This window comes from Geotrypetes seraphini, chromosome 4 (genome assembly GCF_902459505.1).
Source record: "Geotrypetes seraphini chromosome 4, aGeoSer1.1, whole genome shotgun sequence".
Taxonomy (NCBI): Eukaryota; Metazoa; Chordata; class Amphibia; order Gymnophiona; family Dermophiidae; genus Geotrypetes; species Geotrypetes seraphini.
The window spans coordinates 178248260-178271017 of NC_047087.1; the positions used below are offsets into that span (position 1 = coordinate 178248260).

The 22758-nt window shown below is 45.8% G+C and overlaps 1 protein-coding gene across 1 annotated transcript in view; it reads left to right on the forward strand.

Moving 5' to 3' along the window:
* The window catches only part of CSNK2A2 (casein kinase 2 alpha 2), a 238713-nt gene that overhangs the window by 74181 nt on the left and 141774 nt on the right, over positions 1–22758 (forward strand). The window contains 1 exon segment of the mRNA XM_033940919.1: positions 16419–16520. Coding sequence (XP_033796810.1) covers positions 16419–16520 — 102 coding nt within the window.

A 22758-nucleotide genomic window follows, 5' to 3' on the forward strand; every position in this document is an offset into this window, starting at 1 on the left:
GACTCATCCAGGACTTGTGATATTGGTGGCCCTGGACTGGCCTCGCCAACCGTGGTATGCAGATCTATTACATCTTCAGCAAGACAAGAGCCTTAACATTCCTTTTCATCGCAGTCTTCTCAGGGGCCAGTCCCCATGTAGAATCCAGATCACTTTGGTCTTGGCTCTTGAGCGCACTGCCTTAGTTCACAAGGGATATTCAGATGTGGTTATTGCCACTCTCTTCCAGGCTAAGAAGCCTAAGCCAAAGCTTGGAAGGCTTTTCAACAGTGGTATGAAAGAGACCGGGTGGAACTACTCTGAGCTCCCATTCCGGTTATCCTTGCTTTTCTGCAAGCTGGTCTGGAAAAAGGTCTTGCAGTAGTGTTGAGACTATCAGATCACAGTCCCAACATTCAGACAGGCACCATCCAGCAGGAATGGGGATTTCTCAAGGAGAATCCTAGGAGCTTCCCAATCCTTTAGTGCCTGCCAGTACCTTTATAATAGCAGCAAAAATAAGGAGAGCACAAAAGCTGAAGTCAAAAATTATTTATTAAAGCCAAAACTAGGAAGTTGCAATGTTTGTGCTTGAAGGTAGTGAGATCTGTTAGGCTATGTTGCACCACTTTCCTAATAAAGAAACAATCAGCAACTTATATACTGTCCATTCTGATTTAATTGCTTATGCATATTCATGCAGTTATAATTAAATATCCATGACTAGATCAGCTTGTTTTTGGTTTTCCTTATTTGGTATTCTCTCTATACTTCCCCTTTCTGCAACTCTGCATAACTAAGAAATGCATGCTATTCTAATTCACTTAAGCCTTTCAAGCTAATTTCCTAAAGATTCTTGTTACATGTTTTAATTCTATCTTATACTTATGGATTTAAAAATGCAAGCAATGGATTTAAATACAAGCATTACCTCTGAATTCGCTTCTAATCCTAATCACTTCTCTATCAAGCATCATCTAGCTAACAAGTTACCCTAGTAATTCTTATTTTATCTGTTACTAATCTCTGGGAAAGAGTGGACTAGTGGTTAGAACTTCTGCTTCAACACCGTGAGGTGGTGGCTTCAATCCCTCTGCCACTCCTTGTGACCCTGGGTAAGTCGCTTAATCTTCTGTTGCCCCAGGTACGGTAGTTAGATTGTGAGCCTGCTGGGACAGATAGGGAGAAATACATGAGTACTTGAATTTAAATCACTTTGAATAGAAGCAGTATATAAGAAATGTAAATAATCATTTCCAGGGCTGTGAAGTCAGCCAGGAAAGCATAGTCCAGCTAGGAAAGATATAAAAACCCAAAATTCGAGATGTCCAGGGAAGCCAGCAAAAGAGTAGAACCTCCAAGGCTTTAAAAATCAGTTTATTAAAAAACCCAACACAGCACATGTTGTACCCACAGACTGTATTAGGTGTGAAAAAGTAGTGAACAGTAAAGCAAAATATATGAGTATATAATTAATAAGACCGTTATGGCAGATGAGGTTCAACGTGGATAAGTGTAAAGTGATGCATGTAGGTAACAAATCTCATGCACGAATACAGGATGTCCGGGGCGGTACTTGGAGAGACCTCCCAGGAAAGAAACTTGGGAGTTATTATCGACAAGTCGATGAAGCCGTCCACACAATGTGCGGCAGCGGTAAAAAGGGCAAACAGAATGCTAGGAATGATAAAGAAGGGGATCACGAACAGATCGGAGAAGGTTATCATGCCGCTGTACTGAGCCATGGTGCACCCTCACCTGGAGTACTTCATCCAGCACTGGTCGCCGTACATGAAGAAGGACACGGTACTACTCGAAAGGGTCCAGAGAAGAGCAACTAAGATGGTTAAGGGGCTGGAGGAGTTGCCGTACAGTGAAAGATTAGAGAAACTGGGCCTTTTCTCCCTCGAACAGAGGAGATTGAGAGGGGACATGATCGAAACATTCAAGATACTGAAGGGTATAGACTTAGTAGATAAGGACAGGTTGTTCACCCTCTCCAAGGTAGAGAGAACGAGAGGGCACTCTCTAAAGTTAAAAAGGGGTTAGATTCCGTACAAATGTAAGGAAGTTCTTCTTCACTCAGAGAGTGGTAGAAAACTGGAACGCTCTTCCGGAGTCTGTCATAGGGGAAAACACCCTCCAGGGATTCAAGACAAAGTTAGACAAGTTCCTGCTGAACCAGAACGTACGCAGGTAGGGCTAGTCTCAGTTAGGGCACTGGTCTTTGACCAAGGAGTGCTGCGTGAGCGGACTGCTGGGCACGATGGACCACTGTTCTGACCCAACAGTGGCAATTCTTATGTTCTTAAATAATAACTAAAACAATTAGAAGTAACTTATAAAACTGCAATTTCATTTTTACTTATATCATATCCATATATTATTTTTTATATATAAACTTTAAAATTAAGAATAAACATCGTGCACATATATAAACACTGAACTTTAACCAACAGATATTTAAATATTTTTACACAATAATATTAAAGATATTTTAGTAATTTGAAAAATCAGTAGAGCTACATGTCACAGACTACTTGTCTTTATTTTTCCCCTTCTTTTACTAAAGCCCCATAGCATGGACCGATGCATTAAATGCTCCGATGCCCATAGGGATTGAATGGACGTTTGAGCATTTGCCATGAGGCATTCACTCCTGCGGCTTAGTAAAAGGGGGCCTTTGCGGTTTTTTTCTGTATTTTCTACAATGTTTTGTAAAGTATTATTAATTATCCCAGGACAAGCAGGCAGCATATTCTTAACGCATGGGTGACGTCACCGACGGAGCCCCGGTACGGACCTTTTTAACTAGAAAGTTCTAGTTGGCCGCACCGCGCATGCGCGAGTGCCTTCCCGCCCGACGGAGGAGAGCGTGGTCCCCAGTTTCTTCGTTTCCGTGGAGCGAAGAAGACGCATGTGTTTTCAACAGCCGTTGAAATCTAATTTTTGCCTTCCCGCTCGCGTATTTTCTAAATTTTTTCCTTTTTTATTATCGGATTCCCTTTACTTTGTTTTCAAAAAAAAAAAAAAAACTCGTCAAGTTTTCTTTATTTTTTCAGGCCGGCCCCGGCGGGGCCTGTTGCCATCATACAGGCCTCCGGATTCGATTTTGCGGAGGCCATGTTTCCCTTCATGCCCCCTCAACCGGGTTTTAAGAAGTGCCAGCGGTGTGCACGCCTGATCTCCCTCACCGACCCACACAATTGGTGCCTCCAGTGCTTGGGTCCAGAGCATCGGGCTGACACCTGCACCCGCTGTGCTACGCTTAAAAAGCGTACTTTAAAAAATCGGCAGATCCAGCAAAATATTTTGTTTGGTACCGGATCTGCCATGGAACCGGCTGCGACGTCGACGGCACCACAAAAATCGGCACCGACGACATCGACACCACCGGATCCTTCCTTGGGGTCGTTGGGCCCAGGTAAGCCGGCTAAGAAGCCTCCCTCTTCCCTTGAGCGCCCTCCTACCACAGTTGCGACACCGGCCCTCCCGGCACCGCACCGGCACCGCAAACGCTCCGCTCCGATCTCGGTGAGTGCCTCATCATCGGCCTCCTCATCGCCAGAGCGTAGAGTGGCACCTATGGTACCGAAGAAGAAAAGAGCGGTACCGGTGCCTCCCCTGGACGACCGCATCGCGGCCATACTCCAAACACAGTTACAGGAGCAGCTGCACCAACAGCTCCGACAACTGTTGCCGGCGTTGCTGGCACCGCACCTTCCGGTACGGGACCGGTCCGAGCCCCACACCGTTCCATCGGTATCGACCCCCTCGGTACCGCTTAATACTTCCATGCCGGTGCTCTTGGCAGAAACACCTATAGTACATACCCGTGATGCTGCCGCCCCTGTCCGGTCCCAGGAACGACATCGGTCTTCCTCACCCGGTACCGCCTCGGTGCGCTCAGGCAAATCTCTCTCAAAGACCCGCCATGCGGAGCCCTCCACACCGATGTCCAAACGTACACACCCAGACGTTAAGGACCCAGACTTGTGGGAAGACTCCCCTCACGGTACCGAGGAGGACGCTTCATCAACCGATGAAGAACCCTCCATGACCGACACCGTCTCAAAACCAGAGCAATCCTCTTCTCCAAATTTCTTAGGGAGATGTCAGCAGCTCTTTCCATTCCCTTGGAGTCTGACTCTAAAAAGTCTCAAGCTTTTCTTGATGCCCTAGACTTTGAGCAACCTCCCAAAGAGTTCCTGAAGTTGCCCGTCCACGACATCTTACGGGAAACTTTCTATAAAAACTGGGAAGCTCCCCTCACGGTTCCTGGAGCCCCTCGTAAGTTAGACAGCTTGTACCGGGTTATTCCAATCCCAGGTTTTGACAAGTCTCAATTGCCCCACGAGTCCCTCCTGGTGGAATCCACCTTGAAAAAAATCTCAGGGTTCCAGTGTATATGCCTCCACCCCTCCTGGCAGAGAGGGTAAAACCATGGATAAATTTGGTAAGCGCCTTTTCCAAAATGCCATGTTAGCCAATAGAGCCAACAACTACACCTCCCACTTCTCCTTCTACATGAAGCATCTGGTGCAACAGCTCTCCTCCTTACAGAAATATCTTCCTGAACGTAAGGTCCCTCTTTTCCAACAGCATCCTCCAACTTAGGAAATTCATGGTTCGCTCCATCTACGACTCATTTGAGCTGACCTCTCGCGCTTCTGCCATGGCGGTGGCTATGCACCGTTTGGCATGGCTGAGAGTCTCTGACCTAGACATTAACAACCAGGACCGCCTGGCAAACGCACCTTGTCTGGGTGATGAACTCTTCGGAGAGTCCCTGGACTCCACAACCCAGAAACTCTCCGCACATGAGACCAGGTGGGACACTCTGATCAAACCTAAAAAGAAGACTCCACCTGCTCGCACCTGCAGACAGCAGTCTTCCTACCAGCGCAGGTTCTCGGCCAGACCTCTCAACCCGCCTCAACAGCAGCCGCGCCAACCTCGGCAACAACATCAAACTCAGGCTCGCTCTCAGTCTCAGCAACCTGCCAAGCCTCTACCTCCGTCAAAACCATCTCAGCCCTTTTGACTCTTTTCTCCAGGGCATAGCCAGTCTCCCAACATCATTGCCTCTTCCTCAGCTGATCGGAGGTCGCCTCCAACTCTTCCTCAGCCGTTGGGAGGTCATCACATCAGACCAATGGGTCCTCCACCTCATTCGCCACGGCTACTCTCTCAACTTCCGGACTCTTCCCCCAGACAATCCTCCCGTAGAGTCTGCTTCTCACTCCTCCCAAACCCCCCTCCTCCTGAGGGAGGTCCAATCCCTCCTTCTTCTCAATGCCATCGAAGAGGTGCCTCCGGACCAAAGGGGTCAGGGATTCTACTCCCGCTACTTCCTGGTACCCAAGAAGACAGGAGACCTCCGTCCCATCCTCGATCTCAGGGACCTCAACAAGTGTCTGGTCAAGGAGAAGTTCAGAATGCTCTACCTAGCCACGCTTTACCCTCTTCTCTCTCAACACGACTGGCTATGTTCCCTGGACCTCAAAGAGGCCTACACTCACATCCTAATCAATCCGACTTCACGTCGCTACCTCCGATTTCAGATACAGCACCGCCACTATCAGTACAAGGTGCTACCCTTTTGCCTCGCATCATCGCCCAGGGTGTTCACCAAGTGCCTTATTGTGGTGGCGGCCTTTCTCAGGTCTCACAACCTCCAGGTGTTCCCCTACTTGGACGATTGGTTGGTGAAAGCACCTACGTCTCCGCTTGTGCTACAAGCCACTCAACACACCATCTCTTTCCTCCATCTCCTGGGGTTCGAGATCAACTACCCCAAGTCGCATCTGCTTCCCACCAGCGACTTCAGTTCATCGGAGCAGTTCTCGACACCACTCTGATGAGGGCGTTTCTCCCCCCCCCCGACCGACACCGGACCCTGCTCCACCTCTGTCGTCAGGTGCTCCTTCATCAAACCATCCCAGCTCGACAGATGATGGTCCTCTTGGGCCACATGGCCTCGACAGTCCATGTACTTCCTCTCGCTCGACTCCACCTCAGGACACCTCAGTGGACTCTAGCCAACCAATGGTCACAGTCCACGGATCCTCTTTCTCATCCCATCTCTGTGACATCGTCTCTTCAGCAATCTCTTCAATGGTGGTTGAACTACTCCAATCTTTCCGGGGGGTCTACTCTTCCATCTACCCCCTCACTCCATGATCATAACCACGGATGCCTCCCCCTATGCGTGGGGAGCTCACCTGGGAGATCTACGCACCCAGGGACTCTGGACCCCTCAGAAGCGTCAACATCACATCAATTTCCTGGAACTCAGAGCCATGTTCTATGCTCTCAAGGCCTTCCAGCACCTTCTCTCCCCTCAGGTTCTTCTCCTGTGCACAGACAATCAAGTTGCCATGTACTACATAAACAAGCAAGGCGGCACCGGAACTCCCCTCCTCTGTCAGGAGGCCATCCGAATATGGACCTGGTCCACGGCCCACAGTCTCTTCCTCAAGGCTGTATACATCCAGGGCGAACAGAACTCCCTGACCGACAATCTCAGCCGCATCCTTCAACCTCATGAGTGGACTCTGGACCCTATAACACTCCACTCCATCTTTGCTCGCTGGGGCACTCCGCAGGTGGACCTCTTTGCAGCTCCTCACAACCATCAGCTGCCCCAGTTCTGTTCCAGACTCTTCTCTCCTCATCGTCTGACCCCAGACGCATTCCTGCTCGACTGGACGGATTGGTTCCTCTATGCCTTTCCTCCTCTACCTCTGATGTTGCGGACGTTATCCAAACTCCGCAGGGACAGGGCCACCATGATTCTCATCGCTCCTCGGTGGCCTCGCCAACACTGGTTCTCCTTCCTGCTTCAGCTCAGCTCCAGGGAGCCCATTCCTCTTCCTGTGTTTCCTACTCTACTTACGCAGCAGCATCAGTCTCTACTACATCCCAATCTGTCTTCGCTCCACCTGACAGCTTGGTTTCTCTCGGGCTAACCTCTCCAGATAATTTGTCTCAGCCCGTCCGTCGCATTTTGGATGCCTCTAGGAAACCGGCCACCCTTCAATGTTACCATCAGAAGTGGACCAGGTTCTCCTCTTGGTGTCTACTGTATCATCACGATCCCACCTCTTTGGCGGTGGAAACAGTACTGGACTATTTGCTTTCCCTGTCCGATGCTGGCCTCAAGTCTACCTCAATCAGAGTCCACCTTAGTGCCATCACTGCGTTTCATGAGCCTATCCTCGGAAAACCTCTCACGGCTCATTCACTGGTTTCCCGGTTCATGAGAGGCCTCTTCAATGTCAAACCACCTCTGAAGCCTCCTCCTGTCGTCTGGGACCTGAATGTGGTTTTATCAGCCCTCATGAAACCTCCTTTTGAGCCTCTTGCCACAACTTCGCTCACACTTCTAACATGGAAGGTGCTTTTCCTCATTGCCGTCACCTCTGCCAGGAGGGTTAGTGAGATTCATGCACTGGTCGCCGATCCACCGTTCACTATTTTTCACCATGACAAGGTGGTTCTGCGTACCCATCCTAAATTCCTTCCCAAGGTGGTCTCTAACTTTTCACCTCAACCAGTCCATTGTGTTGCCTGTCTTTTTCCCTAAACCCCATTCTCATCCTGGGGAACAGGCGTTGCACATGCTGGATTGTCAGCGTGCCCTTGCATACTACCTTGACCGTACCAGGGCTCACCGCTCGTCCCCTCAGCTCTTTCTGACCTTCGATCCTAACCGTCTAGGAATCCTGTCTCTACACGGACGCTTTCCAACTGGCTTGCCGCCTGTATTGCGTTCTGTTATGCTCGGGCCGGTCTCTCACTGGAAGGTGCTGTCACGGCCCACAGGGTCAGAGCTATGGCTGCTTCTGTGGCTTTCCTCCGTTCCACGCCCAACGAGGAAATCTGCAAGGCTGCCACTTGGTCCTCAGTTCACACGTTCACTACTCACTACTGTCTGGATGCCTTCTCCAGACGGGATGGACACTTCGGCCAATCTGTGTTGCAAAATTTATTTTCCTAATGGCCAACCATCCCTCCTCCCTCTCCGTTAGCTTGGAGGTCACCCATACGTTAAGAATATGCTGCCTGCTTGTCCTGGGATAAAGCACAGTTACTTACCGTAACAGGTGTTATCCAGGGACAGCAGACAGATATTCTTACGTCTCACCCTCCTCCCCGGGTTGGCTTCTTAGCTGGCTTATCCTAACTGGGGACCACGCTCTCCTCCGTCGGGCGGGAAGGCACTCGCGCATGCGCGGTGCGGCCAACTAGAACTTTCTAGTTAAAAAGGTCCGTACCGGGGCTCCGTCGGTGACGTCACCCATGTGTTAAGAATATCTGCCTGCTGTCCCTGGATAACACCTGTTACGGTAAGTAACTGTGCTTTATTTATCTACATACCCTGTGAGAGGTATATGATCAAAATTATATGAACTGAAAGACCTATGAGTGGTTGAGTGTTCCTCACTGCTGCACCATCATTATCTAAACTAAATAAACAAGAATATAAATTATCTCGGTCACCAAAACTACATACTTTAATATTTTATAAGTCATCTCAACCATCAAAAGCTACATACCCTCTTATCTCACCACTTTGATGGCTTATAAACAGTCGTTTCTATCTCCATTAAAACTTTGTATTCAAAGTACTCAATTTTATTCAACAGACTTCATTTTCTCTACATTTTCTATTATAAATTGATTTTTAAAGCTTTGGAGGTTCTGCTTTTTTGCTGCTCACATTTTGTGTAAAACCTCAGCTTTTGCATCTTTGAAAGTCATGGAGACCCAGGACAGGAAGCAGCAACCCTCCAGATAATGCCTCTATTACCTTTGTGAAAGGAACATTTTGTTGCTTGACTATTGGCTTTGCCTGCAAGGTAGAACAGTCTACCTTTCATTACTGTCCTGAATAAAGGGGGCTTTATTCTTAAAGCCACCTCAACTGTTTGTGTACAGGCTTTTCAGAGGCCCAGGGCTCTAATACTTGTATACACCATCGCATAGTGTGGTAGAAATGGGATCAGCATCTCCCAGCTAAAGATGACAGATCCACTACTACTTTGAATGCTCTGTGTTTCCTTATAGTTCAGAGACATGTAGTTGGGCTAAATTGCTGTAAGAGGAGATAATGGGCCATTTATTTATTGCATTCAAAAATTCAAAATTTTACTGGAGGGCCTAACACAATAACACAAGAGGCCAAATCCACAAATACTGTATATATGCAAATATAAGCCGACCCGAATATAAGCCAAATCACTCGGTTCATTCTGGTCAAAAATGTTAACTATGTGAAGTTGTTTGGGAATCACTGTCACTGCCCCTACTTTCTTTACCTTGTGCGATATCAGACATGCAAGACTCATCCTCTGAGAACTGTAGTAGTTCATGGAAAGATGGAACAGGTACAAGATCCGAGTGTGGAACAGGTGTCCTGGCTGAATAGACCACTTGTCACGATTATTTAGATTGATGCCTTTGATATTAACAATACAAAAATAGCAATCATCAAAGTGGTTTTTTGGTTCCCTCCAAACCATTGGTACTCCATATTTCAGGCAGCCACTGGCGCAAATGCTCCGTAAAAGTTTTGCATACAATAAGAGGAGACCAAGGCTTATCTTGATCTCCAAGCTTGACACTAAAATAACCTACATATGCTCTTTTTACAAACTTAGAAATAGGTTTCCTACTTGCTTTCAGTGTGTACTCCCCACAAATATAGCAAAATACGTTGGGATGATTCAAGCAGCTTCATCTTAAAGTAGCCATAACCTCTACGGTATTCGATCTGCAAAAATGAAATGATGTGAGTGGGGAATATATACACACCTCCTATATGATCATAACTATTAAACAGTTAAGTTACTTAACTTTTAGAATCCAATATTTTGGATGTAAAACTACAGTTGGAAATATGTAAACACACTCACTATATCTGCTAACTGTAAGCAAAAAAACAATTCAGGCAACAGAAGACAAAGTTGAAAAACATATTAAATTTAAATCTATATGCAACTGTTTTAAACAGATCAGGTTGAGAAACTTTTGAAATACAAATTTATGTAGTCTAAGGAAGTCATGTTTACCAACAAATGCAATTTTGTCATTTGAGCTTTACATTTTTATGCCAGTGTGTATTGTAGGACAGGGAGTAGAGAGTTGCACGGGGACAGAAATCCTACCCTACTCCATCCCCCCCCATAAAAGTTACCTGTCCCCATAAAAAGCAGCAGTTACTTCAGAAAGTTTTGATTTTTTTAAGCCTTAGTTTATTTAAACCAACAATAAAATACAATCATTTCTTTTAACACCCCCCTTCCTCTCTATAAAAAAATATTTTTAGTAATAATCCATGAGTCACAAAGCTAGGGTGCACCTAGGAAAAGGGAGCATCATAAACACTGCAGTAAGCATTAGAACATTAATATACCCATTGTTAAACTGAAGCCAGATTAATACAGATCGATCTTGCACAGTCAACACTAAAAGAAAACAGTCCTTTTCATACATACAAAACACAACCTCCCTACCCCTCACACTGGCTCACTTGTTTCCTTGTCACCATCACCATACTCTTCTTACCCCTGATCCTGTCACCATCATCTCTGTACCCCCTTATGCCAGATTCTCTCCCTTCCTCTTCACCCCATCCAGCCTACCACTAAACTCTCTCTACCTCTCTGCCCAAGGTTGACTGGCCTGTTTGCCACCTTATTCTCTAGCCACCTGTCATCCCTACCCCTCATGATGGTCATCACCTGTCCCTTTTGCTAGTTTTCATATTAGCCATACTGCCTGCTAACTTGTCTTTGCTATCTTGTGGCCCCCCTCACCCTCTCCCTTCATGCTAGCTCTCACTCTTTCTTCTCCTCACCCTGGCCTGCCTGTCACTTTCCTCTCCCTTCCCCCTAGCTGTCCCCCCACAATCCCAAGCCCACCCCTGCAGCTGAACCAACCTGTGCTGAGCTTTCTGCCTACATGATGAGCTCCATGCCTACGTGACTTGCAGCTGAGGAATTCCTCTGCAGTTGACCGGGGGGTCCCTTTTGCCTAGCTCAGCAGGCAGCAGTAGCATGCGAGTAACAGATGCTGGCACCTTAGTGGCTCATGGTGGAGGGGAGTTCTGGCAGTGTCTAGAGGAGGTCATCTGCTGGTGGTGCTTGGGAATCCCACCAGCCACAGCAAGGGTCAGCAAGTACTTCAACACTGTAGAATTAAAACCAGAAATGCATTTCCTTTTTCTTATGAACACAGTATAAAGACATCTGCTATATACATTGCCCAAAGCTAACATATTTTAGTCAACAAATTCTGTTTTTTACCTTTGTTGTTTGGAGACTTATTTTTCCATCAAGTTGGTCCCAGTTTCTTTTTTCTGGTTTTCCATCTTCTGCAAATTCTTCTGTTTCTGTCCATTGGTTCCTCCTACCATGGTCCAGCATTTATCCCGTTCTCATCCCCTGGACCATGTGCAGCATCTTTCGCCCCTGCCCACCAGCCCCATACCCAACATTTCTTCTATCACCCCTCTCCAGCACCATGCCACATTTCTCCATTCTCTTCACCACTATATCCATTTCTCCCTCTTGCATCCCTTTCAATCTGTCCCACTTTTCCCTTTCCACCGCAACATTTCTCCCTCTCATCTTTCTCTTCCCTTTCATCTGTACCTCACTCCCTCCCTATGACCAAAAATTCTCCTCTTTCTTCCATTCCTTGTGTACACCATCTCTTTCCCTCTCACTAACACACCCACGCCCAATTCTCCCTTTCTATTCCCTTCCCTTTGCCACCTCAACATCTTTTCCTCCCTTTCTTCATTCTCTCTGTCCCAAGTTCATGCCTTCTGTGTTCAAAAACGCACTCCCTCCCCCTTCCATATCCTGCATTTAGGCTCCTCCCATGTCCCAGTGCGCTTTCTCTTTGCTGTAACGCATGCGTGCTCTCTCTCCCTCCCTCTTTTTCTGCCCCACACACCAAGGTCCACCAGCTCTCCCTTTCTGTTCCCAGCTACCCTCCTATCCAGTATCTCTATCCCCCCATCCCTTGTGTCCAACTTCTTTCCCTTTCTGATCAACTTCTCTCCCTTTCTGTTCCTTCCCTCCCTAAATCCCATTGTCCACCATCTCTCTCTCTCTCCTGTTTTCAGAGCCATTATTTCTTCCCCCCTCCCCAAGCATATGTACGTGGATTCCCTCCCCCATCTCTCCTCTTTTCAGGATCCTCCGGTTTCCCCCCTAGCCTCTCAGTCTCACCTTCAGCTAATTAGGGCAGCCTAGATCCTTTTCCTGGGCGGGGTGTCTTCTGAAGGGAACTTTTTCTCTTATGCCCAATTTATGTGGATTTTTGGATCAGACAAGATCTCTGCCCTCTCTATTTCTCTCAGAAGTCCTGGACATAGCTTTCAAGGTGAAGTTCAACCTAAATTCCCCCTTTGCCAGACTTCTAAGCACTGGCCACTCCCCTATCACACTGGTCCTTCATTTCTGTGTACCTCAAAGGCAAGACTCGGCTCTCTTACACCTGAACTCCGATCTCCATTAGCCTAGATTCAGCACAATGACTGGCAGTGAGAGTTCAGGTGCCCCAGCAATCTTTTTGCAGTCTGCCCTAATTACCGTAGCTACTGAAGGGCAGCACTATTTCCAGCCGCACTTCTTCACAGGGCAACGGGCCCTGCACGCTACACGTTGCTGACGCGAAGACTTCCCTCGGACGTCAGCTCTGAGAGCGCTGCATGCTGCAAAGAAGACTACAATGTGGAGGGCAGTTAAAGGTGTGTATTGACCAAGCTCTCCAACCCCACGGGATCACCGCGACCCGATGTGGCAACCCCACGGGATCCATGCAGCCTGGAGGGGGAACCCATGGGATCCCTGTCATCCCTGTTCCTGTGCGGCTCTCTAAAAGGAAGTAGACGAATAGTTGTGAAACAATGGTCATTATACACAAAAAATTGTGGGCAATTTAAATACATAAATTTCCCATTCAAAAAAAGAGCTTGTTATGATTTCCTGATTCTGCAGAAGAGATCTTTTAAAGCAGTAAAAAAATTAATAAATTCAACCATATCTAAGAAACTAGAGCTGATGCTGTCTTTCCAATGCAAATTTCTGAATCAGAATGTAAAGTAATATTTGGGCCAACCTATTAACCAGCATTTTGGCAAAAACTTTAGCCTTATAGTTAAGTGATATTGGTCTATATAAATCTAATTGCAGGTCTTTGCCTGGCTTCAACAAAACCACTGTTAGGGCCTTACATAATGAAGAAGGCATAGTCACTGTAGCTATAAAGAAGTTACACTTCAGACATAGTAATTCAGGGCATAAGATTTTATAAAACTTGAAGGAAAAGCCATGCACTCCACTTTTTTAACTTTAAGTTTTTTATTAATACACAAGCATACACATAACAGCAGTAACAGTCAGCATACAAATAGTATAGTAACATAGTAGATGACGGCAGATAAAGACCCAAATGGTCCATCCAGTCTGCTCAACCTGATTTAATTTAATTTTTTTTTTTCCTTATTTTTCTTCTTAGCTATTTCTGGACAAGAATCCAAAGCTCTGCCCAGTACTGTGCTTAGGTTCTAACTATTGAAGTCTCTGTCAAAGCTCACTACAGCCCATCTACACATCCCAGCCATTGAAGTCCTCTCCAGACTATTCTCAACCAAACAACCATATACAGACGCATACCGTGCAACTTTGCCCAGTACTGGCCTTAGTTCTTCAATATTTACTATTTTCTGATTCTAGATCCTCTGTTTTCATCCCATGCTTTTTTGAACTCTGTCACCCATTTTCCTCTACACCCTCTTCATAAAGAAGAACTTACTTACATTGCTCTTGAGTCTACCACCCCTCAACCTCAAATTATGTTGTCTGGTTTTACCATTTTCCTTTCTCTGGAAAAGATTTTGTTCTATGTTAATACCTTTCAAGTATTTGAACGTCTGAATCATATCTCCCCTGTCCCTCCTTTCCTCTAGGGTATACATATTCAGGGCTACCAGTCTCTCCTCATATGTCTTTTGGCGCAAACCTATCATTTTCATTGCCCTCCTCTGGACCGCTTCAAGTCTTCTTATGTCCTTTGCCAGATACAGTCTCCAAAACAACACAATACTCCAAGTGTACAGGGGCATCAATACCTTCTTTCTTCTACTGGTTATAGCTCTTTTTATACAGCCCAGCATCCTTCTGGCAGAAGCCACTGCCTTGTTACACTGTTTTTTCGCCTTTAGATCTTTGGACACTATCACCCCAAGGTCCCTCTCCCCATCCGTGCATGTCAGCCTCTCACCTCCCAGCATATATGGTTCCTTCTGAATATTAATCCCCAAATGCATTACTCTGCATTTCTTTGCATTGAATTTTAGTTGCCAGATATACCATTCCTTTTAACTTTTGTAAATCTTTTTCATATTTTCCACTCCCTCCACGGTGTCTACTCTGTTATAAATCTTGGTATCATCTGTAAAAAGGCAAACCTTTCCTTCTAACCCTTCAGCAATGTCACTCACAAGCATAATGAACAGGATCGGCCCCAGCACCGAATCCTGAGGGACTCTACTACTCATCTTTCCTTCCTCCAAGCGACTTCCATTAACTACACACACTTGCTGCTTGTCCAGTATTTTCCTTAGTTTTTTATCCCTTTTTTTATTGGGTATACATGTTTAGATACAGTACTTTAGTGTTTTGTGCTGTACGCTGTATTCCATTTCAATAACCCTTCTCCAAATTGCTTCATTTTAGCAGCCTTTTACTGTTTCGTTTCTTTGAGGGAAGTGACCACCAGCACTGAATCAACTTGTTTTTCCTCTGTGCTGATTTAATATCCGTTTTTAAGCCTTTAGCAGCGGTCTCAAACTCAAACCCTTGCAGGGCCACATTTTGCATTTGGAGGTACTTGGAGGGCCGCTGAAAAATGAGTTAACTTTATTAAAGATATGACAACTTTGCATGAGATAAAACTCATAGTTTATAAATCTTTCCTTAATTACTTCTGATAATTTCAGCTATACACAGCTGAAAGCAGTGCAACATGCAGAAAGTGAAGTTTAGATAGTTTTTCCACTTTCTCCATGTTGCACTGCTTTCAGCTGTGTATAGCTGAAATTATCAGAAGTAATTAAGGAAAGATTTATAAACTATAATGAGTTTTATCTCATTTAAAATTGTGATTTAGATGCTTAAGTATCAACTGCAAGAGACAAGATTTTGGTGTAGTCCTCTAGGCTTTTTTGTAGAGGGGGAGAATCAATATCCGACTTGTACCAGGAAAATTTTTGCCTCAAGTGTCCAGTGGTCGCATTCGCAACTACCTTCAGCTCTCACCTCCTCTAGCACCAGACACAACTGCCATCTTACATCAAGCAGTCACCGCCAGGAGAGGTGCCGAATTTCACGAGATTACATACACACGCACAAGCTGCACTGCCTCCAATGGTTACCTTACGTTCTGGAATGTTGCTTCCCTCACTGCTGTAACTTCATGAAAGCGCTTTCCTGCGGTCTTTACACAATTGTCCTCTCCACTCCACCTCACAATCACGTACAGATGCAGGAAAGCGCTTGCGTGAGGTTACAACAGTGAGGTGGGCAACGTTCCAGAAGAATGTTAACATACCAAGGGCCTCAAAATAGTACCTGGCGAGATGCGAGTTTGAGACCACTGGCCTATAGCATTTAAGAATCTAGTCTTCACCCCCCCCCCCCAAAAAAAAAAAGCTCTTTCTCATATGTATAACAGTTGAGAATTTGTCAAGCTGATTGGTCATTGATGATCATCATGATCTGTAAAGAAAAATAAGTGTGTGTATTTGTGTATGTCTCTCTGTATAAGGTGTGACACAGAGTACTGACTGACTCTTCATGTATGTAATAACATGACAGCATAGTGTACAGAATGAATATTGCCTGCTAGTTTCTGAGATACAGCTGAGCTGTGTTGACTTCCTGCAGCATTTCCAGTCCTAGCTGACTTGAGGAGCTAAATACTTGATTTGGGAATTGAATCCAGATCTTCCACATAACACACAGTACTCCCACTGAACCACCATGATGTCCCCAAATTCTGTATAGAGAGATGAGTGCATTCCTGGTATTCTGAAATTCTATGTTTACTCATTGAAGTTAGAAATTGCCGAGAGACATAAGCCAATGGCAGCCTGAAATCCTAAGTGTGTGATTCTTAATAGAACTTAGTTAAGCTAAAACTGAACTCTTAAAGCATGTCTGTATATTAATACAATAAGTTTAATATGTGTAGTGTTTAGACATGACTTTGGTAGCTGTGAACATTTGCTGCAGTCCTATATCCTCACCTTCTTCCTCTCACATAGAAATTGCTGGTTATTTTGGACAAAGGGAATGTACTGATTGGGATGGGTACTCAGTAAGGAGATTCACATCTTAATGTGCTCTTGTGTATTTAAGCCAGTGAAGAAAAAGAAGATCAAGCGTGAGGTGAAGATTCTTGAAAACCTCAGAGGTGGAACCAACATTATCAAACTTGTTGACACTGTGAAGGATCCTGTGGTAAGTGCCATGGTTGGGGAGGAGGGAAGGCACTTCATGTTCAGAGAACTTGATGCACTGTGTTCAAAATACATGTGATAAATAGCAGTACATATATTGCATTAATTATAAATGCTGCTGTAAGATACCATCTAACATAAGCCATGACTACTTTCAAGCAATTCAGGGAACCTGCAGTGAAGCTGCTTGAAGGTTTATGACTTGATGTTAATAGGGTTACTTGATAGTCATCCTCTATCACAAAGAACAGGCTTGTGGAAGATTTATTTCTTCCAATCCTGCAGACTCAAGGAAGCATACAGCATGAAACCAAAAATAAATATACGTTTCATAAAACAGAGAAAACCTGACAAATAATCTTAAAGTGGTCAAACAGGTGGACAAAGTGAGCAGAAGAATGCTTTGGAGCTTATGGAGAAGAATAGCCATTAGGGGAAAAAGAGCTGATTGAACCATTCCATTCAGTTTATATATCTTTTTGACGGTATTAGAGTGTGCGGCTGCAGGGAAAAGAAGGGGTGAACCTGGAAAAGAAGGCGTTAACCTGGAGAAGATCAGAGAACAGTCACCCTGCTGTCTAATCCAGACCTAGCTCCACAGTGTCATTTCCTTTATCTACAAATTTAAGCCCTGATAAAGATAGATAAACAGTTAATAGCTCAAGGCCCCCGATTGGCCCTGCTTGCAATTAACTTCTGTGTCGGTGACCAGTGTCTGCATCCAGGGTTACTGGTAAGGAGCATGCTGGTCTTTTTTCATGGGTGTTGGTGGGGGAAAGATGTACCGGTAACTGCAGGAGGAGGGGAGAGAAGCATGGTCATCGCAGGAGGAAGGAAGGTAGGAGAGGGAGAAATGTTGGTCACTGGAAGGAGGTGGGACTGGGACGATGGAGAAAAATGTTGGTCACCATGAGGGAGGAATACTTGAATATAAACTATTGGCTTATATTTGAGTTAACATTTATCCCCTAAAAAAAGAAGGAAAACATCCTATCCGCTTACATTTGGATGGATTTATATTTGGGTATATAGAGTGAAAAGAATCCTATTCACAAACCTCAGTTAAGTAATAGTACTTCACAGGAGGGCCATCAAGAATTTCTCCTCGAAGTTCAGGAATCTAAGATATGGTAAATCGTAAAGGTAGAACAGGCACTTCGATGGTCAAAGCTTTAAGTACAAGCATAATCTTAAAATTCTCTGTCATCAGTAACCAATGCTCATATCAACTGACCCTCAGGTTTAACCAATTTGAGTTCCTCCCGAGGTGCTGAAAAAAATTTTCAACTAGCTTTTTTTTATTATATACTTTGGAAGGAAAACAACCAAGATTGGCATCCATGGTGTTTTGGAGCAGTCTAGACACTGCTCTGCCCCTATATTGTATGGCACAAATTGCAACTATACTTAAAATGGGAAATAGGAGTGGATAAACATGCTACCCTTCTGGAACAGGGTTTCTGTCCCTTTATGGCAATTTGTACTACTAATTCAGAAAAATTAATTGGCTTCTGTAGCAAACCCTTTTTTCCAAACACTTATTGCAAATCTTGGGCGAGTTCAGGATGCATTGAGGGTTGGGAGACTGGGTTTCAACCCTGTCATCCATTTGTAGGGAATAGGTCTTGAATTGCTTTCATTCCAATGTTGGGCATCACAGGAGTTAATTGGGTTTAGACAGTTTGGGGGAATTAAGATCATTTTTCTTTTTCATTTGCTTATTGTTATCCCTGTCTTCAATTAAAACATTTCATGCACAGACAAGGTTGGTTAAAAGGTGATCTAGAAAAATCTGAGCATTGGGAAAACATGTGGCTTGCATTGGGAAAATTACCTAGACCTCTGTCACTGCTTTGTCGGTACAGGGCCACCATCAGAAATTTCTGGGCCCCTTACTGAGCAATCCTATTGGGCCCCCCACGCACCCCTTCCCCCCCGACCTCCCCTTCTTCCATGGGCCGAATACACACATACTTTTCTCTGTTGCCGCACTCTTTGACCAAAAGATTTGTAAGCCTGCAACCACGTCAAGGTAGACTCTTTCAGCAGGGCCCTAACCTAACCTAACCTAAACTAAACTATCTATTCTAAACTAACATATGTCTAATACTGAACTAATAACAAACTAACAAACATTTGCATAATAAATAACTAATAAATAATAGTGCTAGTAGCTATAATTCACTTTTGAATGTAAAATCTCAGTTAAGGATTTCTTTGACCTTTGTAGGCCAGAAGTAGATCACAATTGCACAATATTTTTTCTAACAAGTATTAAATGTGTTTTTATAAATACTGTAAGCTTAATAAATATATCAGAAAAAACTACACATCTGAGTGCATATCTAAACATACACATTTGAGCGCATATCTAAACATACACATTTGAGCGCATATCTAAACATACACATTTGAGCGCATATCTAAACATACACATTTGAGCGCATATCTAAACATACACATTTGAGCGCATATCTAAACATACACATTTGAGCGCATATCTGAACATACACATCTGAGCGCATATCTGAACACATCTGTATTATCCCATCCTCCTCAGCTTGCCTATAGCTGCATCATGCATGTTAAAAATGTACGATATGTTGATATGTGCACCTTCCTTCCTTCCCATCCATCCTCCTCAGCCTGTCCTTACACATCCACAGTTGCATGTTAATGATGATGTATATGTTATGATGATAAATAAGTGCATATGAGCACATCATTAACATGCAGCTATGGATGAATATATAATGATGTTATGAGCGTGCACCTCTTCCTTCCCATCCTCCTCAGCATGTCACATACAGCATGTTACATTACACAGACTTTGTGTAATGTAACATGCTGTATGTGACATGCTAAGGAGGATGGGAAGGAAGAGGTGCACACTCATAACATCATTATATATTCATGAATCAATCTGATAATCACCACCACCAGGCTGTGTGTGTTATGGGATGGAGGAATAAAAGTGCATGGGATGGAGGAAGAAAGATGCATGTTTAAATTGCGCGGGGACAGAAATCCCACCCGTCCTCACCCGTCCCTGCGAGGAATCCCTCCGTCCCCACCCGTCCCCGCGAGGAATCTCCTCCGTCCCTGCCTGTCCCCACAAGGAATCCCCTCCGTCCCCGCCCGTCCCTATAAACTACAGAAATAGTTATTTCATTTAATTATGCTGCTGAATTAAAGGCTCTGGTAGAAACCCATTTAAAAATAAGCAAAAAGACTTTATTAATTTGGAAATATTAATTGGGAAGAATACATACTTTGTAAACGGGTTTCTACCAGAGCCTCTAATGTTTATAAATTTTTATCAACACAACTAATATACTACTTTATCCTGAAGCAAAAAAAAAAAAAAAAGAATTTTTTTCTTACCTTTGTTGCCTGGTTTCTGCTTTCCTCATGTTCTCATTTAATTCCTTCCATCCACTGTCTCTCTTCTTTCTGCGTCTTCCATTTGCTCTGTTACTGTGCCTCTCCCTTTCTCCCCCCCTCCCAAATTGGTCTGGCACCCATCTTCTTCCCTCCGCTCCCCCCATAGTCTGGCATCTCTGTCTTCTTCCCTGCCAGTGTCTTCTCCCTACTCTCTCTTCCCCATTTCCTTTCAGTGTCCTTCTCCCCCCTGTCTTCCCCATGTCCTTTCAGCGTCCTTCTCCCCCTCGTGTCTTCCCCATGTCCTTTCAGCGTCCTTCTCCCCCCTCTGTCTTTCCCATGTGCTTTCAGCGTCCTTCTCCACCCTTTTGTCTTCCCCATATCCTTTCAGGGTCCTTCTCCCCCCTCTGTCTTCCCCATCTGCTTTCAGAGTCCTTCTCCCCCCCTGTCTTCCCCATGCCCTTTCAGCATCCTTCTCCCCCCATCTTCCCATGTCCTTTCAACGTCCTTCTCCACCCCTTTGTCTTCCCCATGTCCTTTCAGGGTCCATCTCCCCCCTCTGTCTTCCCCATGTGCTTTCAGCGCCTTCTCCCCCCCCTTCCCGTCTTCCCCATGTGCTTTCAGCGTCCTTCTCCACCCCTTTGTCTTCCCCATGTCCTTTCAGCGTCCTTCCCCATCCCTTTGTCTTCCCCAGTGCTTTCAGCGGCCTTCTCCCCCCTCAGTTTTACCCATTTCCCTTAAGCGTCTTTTCTTCTCCACCCACCTTTCCTCCCTTTCTCCCTCCCTGCCCCTTACCTTTGTGGCGCTTCCCCACCTGACCGACAACAGAACAGACCCAGTCGGACAAACCTCCCCGCCCTGTAGCCGCGAATCTAAATTACCTTCTTACAGCAGCTGGAGTATTGAAGCTGCTGTAAGAAGGTAATTTAGATTTGCTGATACAGGACAGAGAGGTTTGTCGGCCGGGCCTGCTGTCGGTCGGTCGGGGGAAGCGCCACAAGGCTAAGGGGACCTGACCGGCTGTGCACACTCCCTCCCATGGCTGCACACGGGGCAGGCCGCCCCCCCCCCCTTCGGTACACGACTGCCTTTTCCGTACCTGCCCTGCTGCAAGCATCCGACCGGAAGTCTTCCCGATGTCAGCGCTGACGTCGGAGGAAGGGAGGGCTTTGCTTAAGTCCTCCCGCCGACGTCAGCACTGACATCGGGAAGACTTCCGGTCGGCTATGTGCTGCGGCAGGGCAGGTAAGGAGAAGAAGAGGAGACTATGCTTGCGACCCTGGGGGAGTCCGGGCCCCCTGTCAGCTCCGGGCCCCTGAATGCAGGACTGGTAGTACTGCCCTGATGGCGGCCCTGTGTCGGTATATTAGGGAAATAGATTTGACTAAACACTCCTTTATGTTTAAATGGCAATGGGAATTAGGGGGTTGGTTGTCTCTACAAAAATAGGAATGGAACATAATTTTCTCAGAAGTTAAAAAACTATCTGTATATGTGGGTGCAGGAGAAGGCATACAAAGTAATAACAAAATGGTATTGTATGCTTGTGCAACTGAAAGTATTGTTCTTATCAGTGTTAGGCATTTGCTGGCATTGTGGGAGAAGAATGGGCTCCTTTTTGCATTTGTATGGACCTGTGAGGAGATACGGATTTTTTGGAAGATAATGTATGTAGAACTGTCAAAAATTGGGCAGACTGGATGGACCATTCGGGTCTTTATCTGCCGTCATCTACTATGTTACTATGTTTATCCCAGGACAAGCAGGCAGCATATTCTTAACGTATGGGTGACGTCACCGACGGAGCCCCGGTACGGACACTTTTAACTAGAAAGTTCTAGTTGACCGCACCGCGTATGCGCGGGTGCCTTCCCGCTCGACGGAGGAGAGCATGGTCCCCAGTTTCTTCGTTTCCGCGGAGCGAAGAAGACGTATGTGCTTTCAACAGCTGTTGAAATTTTCTACTTTGCCTTCCCACTCGCGTAATTTTCTTCCTTTTTTGCTTTTTTCCCTTCGGGTTTCTTTTTCGTCTAAAAAAAAAAAAATCCTTTAATTTGTCTTTTCCTTTATTTTTCTGGCCGGCCCCGGCGGGGCCTGTTGCCAACATACAGGCCTCCGGGTTTGATTTTGCGGAGGCCGTGTTTCCATTCATGCCCCCTCAGCTGGGTTTTAAGAAGTGCCAGCGGTGTGCACGCCCGATCTCTCTCACTGACCCGCACAATTGGTGCTTACAGTGCCTGGGTCCAGAGCATCGGGCTGACACCTGCACCTGCTGTGCTACTCTTAAAAAACGTACGTTAAAGAATAGGCAGATCCAGCAGAACATCCTTTTTGGCACCGGATCTGCCATGGAGTCTGCCACACCATCGACGGCGCCGCTAAAGTCGGCACCGACTACCTCCACACCGCCTGATCCTTCCTCGGGGTCGATGGCGTCAGGTAAGCCGGCTAAGAAGCCTTCCACTTCCCTTGAGTGCCCTCCTGCCACGGCGGCGACACCGGTCCTCCCGGCATCCAGCCGACCCCGTAAACGCTCTGCCCCGATTTCGGTGAGTGCCTCGTCATCGGCCTCCTCATCGCCGGGGCGTAGAGCAGCACCTATGGTACCGAAAAAGAAAAAAGCGGTACCGGTGCCTCCTCTGGACGACCGCATTGCGGCCATACTCCAAACTCAATTACAGGAGCAGCTACAGCAACAACTACAGCACCTGTTGCCAACAATATTGGCCCTGCTCCTTCCGGTACCGGACCGGCCCGAGCCTCGCACCATACCACCGGAGTCGACTCCATCGGTACCATTAAACATGTCCATGCCGGTGCTCGCGGCGGAACCCATCAACCCTCTCGTGCAACTACAC